The sequence below is a fragment of the Taurulus bubalis genome, assembly GCF_910589615.1.
Source record: "Taurulus bubalis genome assembly, chromosome: 2".
Lineage (NCBI taxonomy): Eukaryota > Metazoa > Chordata > Actinopteri > Perciformes > Cottidae > Taurulus > Taurulus bubalis.
In genome coordinates, this window is record NC_136590.1 from 20,420,897 (window position 1) to 20,430,951 (window position 10,055).

At 41.9% G+C, this 10,055-nt stretch overlaps 1 protein-coding gene across 1 annotated transcript in view; it reads right to left on the minus strand.

Annotated features, from left to right (window-relative positions):
• mtr (5-methyltetrahydrofolate-homocysteine methyltransferase) overlaps positions 1–7,023 on the minus strand; it is a 28,071-nt gene extending 21,048 nt beyond the window's left edge. The window contains exons 1-12 of the mRNA XM_079237377.1: positions 6,887–7,023; positions 4,673–4,884; positions 4,362–4,451; positions 3,234–3,303; positions 3,044–3,136; positions 2,608–2,714; positions 2,303–2,362; positions 1,952–2,046; positions 1,722–1,822; positions 907–968; positions 487–554; positions 314–393 (exon numbers count right to left, since the gene is read on the minus strand). Of these exons, the coding sequence (XP_079093503.1) occupies positions 314–393; positions 487–554; positions 907–968; positions 1,722–1,822; positions 1,952–2,046; positions 2,303–2,362; positions 2,608–2,714; positions 3,044–3,136; positions 3,234–3,303; positions 4,362–4,451; positions 4,673–4,884; positions 6,887–6,926 (1,078 nt within the window). The 5' untranslated portion in view covers positions 6,927–7,023. The remainder of the gene's footprint in view (positions 1–313; positions 394–486; positions 555–906; positions 969–1,721; positions 1,823–1,951; positions 2,047–2,302; positions 2,363–2,607; positions 2,715–3,043; positions 3,137–3,233; positions 3,304–4,361; positions 4,452–4,672; positions 4,885–6,886) is intronic.
• Between the last annotated feature and the right edge of the window lie 3,032 nt (positions 7,024–10,055).

Here is a 10,055-nt window from a genome sequence, read left to right on the forward strand (position 1 = left end):
GTTAAAGTGTCCTTGAGCAAGACACTGAAGCCTCAGTGCTTCACAGCAGCACACTGCTCCTTAATTACTAAGGATGGGTAAAATGCAGATAATAATGTCCTTACTGTGGGATTAATAAAGGATTATATTTTTTTTTTAATGAAATCATTAAAAAAAAAATCAGATTTTTATATATTTTTTAAAAACAGCATCACCCCCCCGCGCCCCACAGTTTGAGAACCACTGTACTAGTCCAACGTGAAAATAAGACTCATACGGCTTTCATTAAGTTTGACAGCCGTCTTCACAGATGGTAACGGGAGGTTTTTAATACCTGACAGCAGCATGTAGTCTTGATAACTATCAGCAGCAGGAACTCTTGGCTGACAGTGTTTGACTGCTTCAGCTATGGCTCTGTATGAGGGAGGAGAGGGAACAATATTTAAAACATGTTCAAAATTGCATGCAAATTTCTACGTTTTCTTGTCAGAAAAAATAAAGAGAGACCTGATGTGTCCTGGAGTGGTCCCACAACAGCCTCCGACAATATTCACTAGTCCGTCCGTAGCAAACTCCTTCAGACAAACAGAAAAACAACCTCTCCATTAGGGTTGTGCTTCATTTACTAAGCACACTTATCTATTTTGGTGTGTTAAGTATAAACCTGGATCAGGGTGGTGCAGGAGACTGTTTCCTTATGAACAACATGATGTCATTCATACATCATCTTATATCCCACGAATACAGAACTTTATAGTCACCTATAAACTATTTTCCAAATCTCAGTTTTTATACAAACAAAGGACAAAGTCTAAAGGAAATTATTTCCCTTTCAGTATTAACCATTTCTCAACATGGCCATCGTGACGATATATATCTTAACAGCGAACAGCAGTCGTAACAATAAAAAACTGAATTGAACGGAACCTTTAAATTGGAGGCTGTTACTTCTGGAGTTTCGTCGTACCCTCCAAATGTGTTGGGAAGACCTAACAAGGAAAAAAAAAGGTAAGACATCATCTCGGGTGGTATGACACATGGTGCAAGATAAATAACGCTACAGCTCAATGTGTGCTACAGATAATTACAAAGAACAGCAGAATTATCGACAGTGGGCTAACATGCACTAACCCATAAGCAAACGGCACGGCAAGAAATCCAGTCGGATTCAAACTCTTGTCCTTTCTGTGACTGTAGTTAGTGTTGGTAGATCATTGGATTGCATTATATTGAAAGCTGTTTGGAATATTCTGTCTCACTATATATAGACGTCTGACAGGGTGGCCAAACATTTACCACGTCTCTTTAATTCATTAGTTGGAATTTCTAATTTATAGAAATGGATGGTTCAATTAAACGTTTTGTTTCATGGAATTATTTCAAAACAAATTTTGTTATTCAATCTACTTGTCTGTTTCTGTAGTATTTTATCATTACAAAAATGAATATATTGTTTGAAATCAAATGTAAATGTACTCCAACTTCAAGGCCTTTTCAACATGAATGACTAAAATGTAACACTGAACAGGTTACGTTTTGGGGTCAGGAACTCTCCAGGCTCCAAACATTATGTTCACCTGCTGTAATTAGTCATTTCAATAAACTCTTGGAGAAGGGGAATCCAAATCTTTACGTGCAACTGCTTATTTTGCTGCTCCATTTTGATTTGAGACCTGAACGCTTTGTCAAGGCCGTACTGTGCTGAAGATGTGATTAAGTTGTTTGGACTGAGTGAAGGTTACCTGCATTGGGATAACAGATAATGAAAGCCGTGGTGCTTTTTCCGATGGCCTCAATGAACGGCCTCATCTCTGTCGCCCCCAAGGCACAGTTCAGACCAATGCTGCAACACAGAGAGGGACAAGACCAGTAAGAAACTGTAACTGGAGTATTAGAAGTAATGGGACAGAGGTGTGTTGTCAGAACTCTAGTAACACAACACAGCTTTGTATGCAGTGCTTTTGTGACTCACCATAGAGGCTTCATGTGGGACACACTCACTACGAAGGCTTCTCCCGTCTGGCCGGACAGAGTGCGTCCACTCCGGTCAACAATGGTGCCTGAGATCTGTACGTTGAGTGGGACGGGGAGGAGAAGGGCGTTTAAATACGTCAACTAAACCCTGCAGAACACACTCATCCTAGTTTTAAAATCTTTATCTGAATATAGCTTGAAAATAATATGGCACACCACTTTCAGACAGACAGCATGTTTACATGAACTGCATATACTCATGTGCGAACCCAAACACTCCATATGCATGAACTGTCACCGGAGAGTATCAAATTATTAGATTATGAATAAGATATCAGTATAGACATACAAATATAGGTTTCCTTTCGTAGCTCTTCTCAAACAGCAGGTCGATGGCAAACAATGCAGCCTGTAGAGGGAAACAATGGCAGAAACATAAATTCCTATATACTGTACAGGTATTTATAACTCTATTAATTAATATATATATATATATATATATATAAACTTATATTCAAATGTGTTCAATGTCTCATTGTTACATTCATTTCAAAGTAATTACTAACCGAAACCCCTTTCTATCAACTGCCTGCCCGCTGCGGGGCAAAATTCAATCGTACAAAAAGATATTTGAACCAATCGGACAAGGGATACCTTGGCGTTGGCCGTATCAAAGATGGTTTCAACCAGAAGGATGTCCGCTCCTCCATCCAATAACCCTCTGACCTGCTCTGAGTAGGCCTCTACGAGCTCATCGAACGCTGGGGAAAGCACACACACAACGCACGTTTCAGTGAATGTCATTACATACTGCACATTACATTGCCGTGAAACTCATTTGCACGTTGTGACTTATAGCAGGAAAAGCACAGGTCTAACAAGGTCTAACAACTGCAAGGGGAGTGTCCCAGGAGCCACGGCAGTGGAACAGTGAGCCGGTGTACGAACTGAACCGCCACGGCCTCTTCGTGGGTCAATGTGAAATGACTTGTGAATCTCGTCTATTGAGTGAGTTCCTTTGTTTCCAGGCTGGACATACAGCTTTCAGTCACTTGAGAGATGAAAACAAAACAATGTGAGGTCATCTTACTGATGTTCCTGAAGTCGGGCCTCTCCACAGACGGGGACACAGACAGTGTCTTATTGGTGGGACCCACTGCCCCGGCCACATAGCGTTTACAACCTGATAGTGCACACACAGACCACAGCTGATGTTACACACTAGAGGAAATCCCTGTGTACGTTTTATCCACCGCTGCAATGCTTAAAGTTCAGCTGACCAGTTTGTTTGGTGACATCGTCGGCCGCCCGCCTCGCCAGCTCTGCAGACGCCTTGTTGAGACGGTAAGCCTGCGCGACAAACGCACAACACGCGTTGATATTTAAAAGCAAGCAAGACACAAGCCTGTGACTGTCATAGTTTTATGATTATATGGAAGGGCCGTGTATTGGTAAGAATCAAACAATATGCATCATGATACGGTGGTTATGATTCCATGTAGTGCGATACTCTATTGCATTTATTTTTATTAGACCTATATTTAACTAATTCTCTATTACAATGACGACCGAGGTCAAGTCAATACAAGACATTAGAAACATAGATATAACTCGTGCAATGAAACATTATTTTTCTTTTTTTGTTGTTGTTTTCTCTTTCAGTCTTTCTTTTATATTGTATCCCTAAAGTTCTAGAGTTCTGTCTTGTAAAATCAAAATAAATATATATTTTTTTTTTTAATTAAAAAAAACAACACTAGACCAAATTAAAAGTACGGTAATTTAATAGGATTTCTTTTAAATACTTTCAGGAAACGCGTCATAGTGTAAAGAACAAACCAACATATGCATAAAATCAGAGTATACATTTTTTTTTTACTTTTCCCACACAAGTAAGATCTGCATTTATCACAGTCATAACATTAAACATCGTAGCATGAATCTGCACGTAAACCTTTAATGAAAAATTTATATTTTTTTGAGAATCGATACGGTGTCACAAAACGAAACATCGTGATACGATAAGTGTATCGACATTCTTACACCCCCATCATATGTGACTTGAAATCATCATTTTGTCACTTGGGAAAATCTCAAAGCAAATCAAAACTACATATACACAGAATATAGATTATCATTTAGAATAACTAACTGAAATAAGTACAGTGCTTGCAAACTGAGGAGGATTTTGTAGCTTCTGGTGGAGAGAAGATCAAGGTCACAGAGTCAGATGGAGAGTGCACAGACACACAAAGTTTCCACCATGTGGGAAAACACGGAAAAAAAAATTGCGGCACTCGATAATAAAAATGGAATAAACTGTAACGGACGGAACGTGGTGAAATTTGCCCAAATGTGGACGCCTAGCAGGATTTATCCACAGTAGTCAACAGTGACAGACGCCATACCATGTGCTCCAGTCCATAGTCGGCCTGGGCAACAGAGGTGCTGCTGAATGTGTTGGTCTCTATGATGTCAGAACCCGCCAGCAGGTAGTCCTATAAACACAGAGAGCGCGGGTTAAGACACTGAGGACGGTTTAGAATGTCATTCTGCACAAACTAAATTCCCTTTTCACTAAATTTGTACTGGGTTGGAGTCAGAACACTCTCAACACGTAGTACTGAAAGTTACTACATGTCTGATAGAACTAAAGGCAAGTGGGCCTAACGTACTGTGGGTGAACGGGGCCCTTTGCGGTTCCCCTGAATGAAGGTACCTTGTGTATTTTGTAAATGATCTCGGGCTGTGTGAGGCTGAGAAGGTCGTTGTTGCCTCTCAGTGGAAGAAGGTGCTCTTTGAACTCATCCCCCCTGAAATCTTCTTCTTCGAGTTTATGCTGCTGGATCATGGTTCCCATACCGCCATCCAGGACCATGATCCTTTGCTGCAGCACTGCTCTCAGCTCGGACTCTAATGGACATCGGCATCCTGAAACGAAAAAGAGAATTCATATTAAAATCAGGGATTTTTTACAGTTAAACTTTTTTTTTAAAGAAAAAACAAGTAGCTTGTGATAAACATAAAAAAGGGAGAAAATAAAAACATAACTTAATCTATTGTCTTGAACGGATTCGATCAGATCAAAAAAAAACATCACGTTTTTGCTATATAGATATAGTCATACTCAGAAGGCTGTTTTGGATCAGGGAAAGTAAATTCACTCAAGCGGCCATTTTATTTGAACGACAAGTTGTTCGTTATAGTCTGGACGAAGAAAATGAACAGGTTATGGGAAAGTATTTTAAAAATATAAACAGTTAACAGATATAATAAGTGGCATATAGCTATGTGGGTACAATAACAAATCTGAAGTACAGGTAAGTGTGTATGGTAAATTCAGAATCTTCATGATCATGCCTAGGATATTTGCACGTAATGTCTCTTTATGTTCCGTAAATCCGAGAGTTGTAATATTTCAGTCCAATACATTGCTCTAACCTTCAAAAAGCAGAGCATTCAATAGTGCAAAACAAGCACTTGGATATGATGAGAACAAAACACTTGGGGCTTTAGAAAAGACCAATGTCAATATTTGAGAAATAATCCATCAGGCGATATTTGAACCCGTTTGATGAGCAATCCCTGATATTCGGATCTTACAGAAGACCAGGATATGAGTTGATCGGGGTGTGGACAAACTGTGTGATGGAGGCACTGTTTTCAACCAAGACATTTGTGATAAGAGGGTAGGGTCTGATACTCTGGCCCAGCTCTCCTGCACATCCACAGGTTCACTCACAATAGGCTCGTTCGAGATGAGCCAGTTCTGCGCAGAATCGATCGGCGGTGATCGGCGCGCAATGCATGCCGGTTAGATTTGTGTCCGACTTGCTCTGACGTCATGCACACGTGGTCAACGATACTCTCACGAGACCAAGCTGGCTGTCGATTTGCTGCCGCAGTTGCTTTCCAATGACTGCGTGGCCCAGTGCATGATGGGAAATGCCTGGCACATCAGAGAGCTGATTGGCCCTTAGATCTGACAGCAAACACCACGTGTTGTAGAAAATCCTTATTTTATGCAACTGTTATAGTTGGAATACTTAACGCTGGATTATTGACTATTAGTCTCATGTTTGATCTAAACACATTTCTTGTGTGGTTGTTAATACAAAATCGTATTTATACAACACACATCAAAACTACTAGTAATGCATTTCACAGGCAGACATAACAAGACCAAAGGATGCAGCTACACACACATTTCTACATACATATATATTTACAAACACATATGAATAAATCCAAACGTGATCTGTAAACTACAAGTAGACAAAAGTTCAGAACTAACAGGAAGTCATTTTTTCTGTGACTTCCTGTGTCTACTTTGAAAGAAGCCTAAACCTGTCCCGACTTGATCGCAGTTTCTTGTCAACGCCTCCTGCTGCGGCCGCCTGCTCTCGTCTGGATTCCAGGCGAGGCGCAGCTCTAACGAACGAGCCTAATAACAACTGCTGTATAAACCTGCTCTGACTGAATCACATATTTTTTAAACAGGGAAAAACTCAATATGTTGGATTCATCAAAAAAATGAAGTTATACTTCACATTATGAACAAAACAAAACACACTTTTCATTTCCAGATACTAGTCCTGAACAGTAGTTTGCCCGTGTGTGTTTTATTTTCGGTCTGGCCAGATTATCATCTGCGTGCTACATGTTTAATTCATAAAAGTATATACATGTTGTATACGATTATACTGGAATAAATGGTATATCATAGCTAACTAGACAAAATAAACTGTCGCATCCGGTTACAGTCCATGTCAAAGTTAGCTCGTGTAAATTGCCCCGCAGGCGCGCACGCACACTGGTGTCACACCAGTGGACAGAAGTGAGTTCACTGAGAGCAATAGTTAGCATTGCAGGCTAGCAGGTAAGCGTTAAACACACGGTCCATGCTGTTAACGCTGGACGCCAGTGAACTTACCCGCCTCCGAAGAGCGCTGAATGACATTAGTCGGAGCCATACGGTCCGTCTGCAGCTCAGGAGGTTAGTTTAGTAGCTCAAACCTTTCACAGCCAACCGGGACTCACTTCTTCCCTGACTTGGAGCGAGCTTGTGGGAGGGCGGGACTGTTGGTGGGTCTGTCGCTCTCATTGGTCAATAAATACTACCGGTTGTGAAATCGCTGTTCTTATTGGCTAGAATGCTGTCATTTCTCCATTCAGGGAACTGATGAATCGTAATGATTTGTTTTTGTTTTACTTATTGACAGAAGCATGGATGTATCAGAAGGAGGCGAGGAGAGGCAGCAATAATAGATGATTTGAAGTTTGAGTTTTTATGTAATATTGTGTCGTGTCTATTTTGGATCTGCAACGTATTGATATTTTATATTTGCACCCCTAAATCTAATATGTTACATCAAATATAACAGATTAACAGAAGGTGAATCTGTGACATTCAGTAACATTCTGTAAATTGGATACCTGATGTTTTAAATTACATTCAGGCTCAATTAAGTGTCTTGTTCTTAAACACAAATAAGATATACAGTGAACAAATGCTTTGGTGGTAATAATATAAATTGTTATATTCTGTAGATATTCTTCATTTCATCATTCTTATGTCAACTAAAGTGCAGGTTAGCGAAGTCAGTTTAACACAGTTTTGCAGCTTGAGTTGGTTGTGTCTATGAAATGTCCAGGGCCCTATTTCTCGTACCTGGCTTACTGAGTTAGCGGGCTAAATGTCAGGATAAGATGACGTAGGTCTGGCTTTCTCGGTTTCTCGAAGCAAGCTTAGATAAATCACCATAGCAACACATCCAAAAATTTAAACTTGCTCCCGGGCAGGCTTACTGAAATTCACTGGATAAACTGGACACTCCCACGGACAAAAAAGGCAACTCACTTTCTCATTGATGAAGGAGCGATATTAGTTATATTAGTTTTATAGGGAGAGAGTTCTTTCAGATCGCCAGGATCCATCCTTTACCTCATCATGACTTCCTGTACGCGGCGATATAGATTTTGCCGGCAAGAAATAATTTATTTCCGAGAGCTTCTCCAGCCGCGGACATTGAAGACTATCAGCCGCTGCATGCCGCGCTGTTCTTAAGTTTATTTAGCGCTTCAGAAACTTATGGATGTGTTGAAAGCACTCATAATTATATGACAGTGTTATTAGTACACCATACATCTAATTATTGTAGAACATGATTAAGGTGGGTGTTGGCCTCCGCCAGGGCTGCCCTTTATCACCGGTCCTGTTCGTGACCTTCACGGACAGGATATCTAGGCGCAGCCAGGGGGCTGAGAGGATCCGGTTCGGGAGTCTCGGGATCGCCTCTCTGCTGTTCGCGGATGATGTGGTCCTGTTTGCCTCCTCGGACTGTGACCTCCAGCATTCACTGGGGCGTTTTGCAGCCGAGTGTGAAGCGGCAGGGATGAGAGTTAGCGCCTCCAAATCTGAGGCCATGGTGCTCTGCCGGAAACCGGTGGATTGCTCCCTCCAGGTGGGGACAAACTGCCTACCCCAAGCGAAGGAGTTCAAGTATCTCGGGGTCTTGTTCACGAGTGAGGGTAAGGTGGAGCGGGAGATCGACAGACGGATCGGTGCGGCTGCAGCAATAAAACAGGCGCTGTACCGGTCCGTCCTGGTGAAGAGGGAGCTGAGCCGGAAGGCGAAGCTCTCCATTTACTGGTCGGTCTATGTTCCAACCCTCACCTATGGTCACGAACTCTGGGTCGTGACCGAAAGAACGAGATCTCGGATACAAGCGGCCGAAATGAGCTTCCTCCGCAGGGTGGCCGGGCTCACCCTTAAAGATAGGGTAAGGAGCTCGGACATCAGGAGGGAGCTTGGAGTCGAGTCGCTGCTCCTTCGTGTCGAAAGGAGTCAGCTGAGGTGGTTCGGGCATCTAGTCAGGATGCCTCCTGGACGCCTCCCATTAGAGGTTTTCCAGGCACGTCCAACTGGTAGGAGACCCCGGGGAAGACCGAGGACACGCTGGAGGGATTATATCTCCCGGCTGGCCTTGGAACGCCTCGGGATCCCCCAGAATGAGCTGGAAAGTGTTGCGGGTGAGAGGGAAGCCTGGGTCGGCCTGCTGAACCTGCTGCCACCGCGACCCGACCCCGGATAAGCGGCTGATGATGGATGGATGGATGGATGATTAAGGTGATCGTGATAAGAATACAGAGAATCACACATAATTTATTTTCACTGCTTCAATTGATTGAATTTCTGATTATAAATAATACATATATACTGATCCGCCCATTCAAACTCCTAGTTATGTGGTAATAGGTAATATCCACATACATGTATATACATATAGTACATGATTCATACGTGCATACAGTACATATATCCTCATAAGTATATATTTATTCGTAAATATAATCTGATTGATTTGGGTGATGAAGCACTTCAAATTAGCCGATACATTTTCCCAACACTGACGTATTTAACTTGTCTGATATATTTGCGACGCTTATAGGCTCGTTCGTTAGAGCTGCGCCTCGCCTGGAATCCAGACGAGAGCAGGCGGCCGCAGCAGGAGGCGTTGACAAAAAACTGCAATCAAGTCGGACAGTTTTCAGCTGTCAGGTGTGTATACGCAGGAAGTCACAGAAAAAAGTACTTCCTGTTAGTTCCGAACTTTTGTTTACTTGTAGTTTACAGATCACGTTTGGATTTATTATATGTGTTTATAAATATATATTTATGTAAAAATTAGTGTGTAGCTGCATCCTTTGGTCTTTTGATGTCTGCCTGTGAAATACACTACTAGTAGTTTTGATGTGTGTTGTATAGATACGATTTTGTATTAACAACCACACAATAAATGTTTTTAGATCAAACGTGAAACTAATAGTCAATAATCCAGCGTTAAGTATTCCAACTACACATAAAATACGAATTTTCTACAACACGTGGTGTTTGCTGTCAGATCTAAGAGCCAATCAGCTCTCTGATGTGTCGAAAGCCAGGCGTTTCCCATCATGCACTGGGCCAAGCAGTCGGGGGAGAGCCACTGCAGCGCCTGCTTCTGAAATCGACGGTCTGCTTAGTCTCGTGAGAGTATCGTTGACCACGTGTGCATGATGTCAGAGCAAGTCGGGAGCAAGTCGGACACAAATCTAACTGG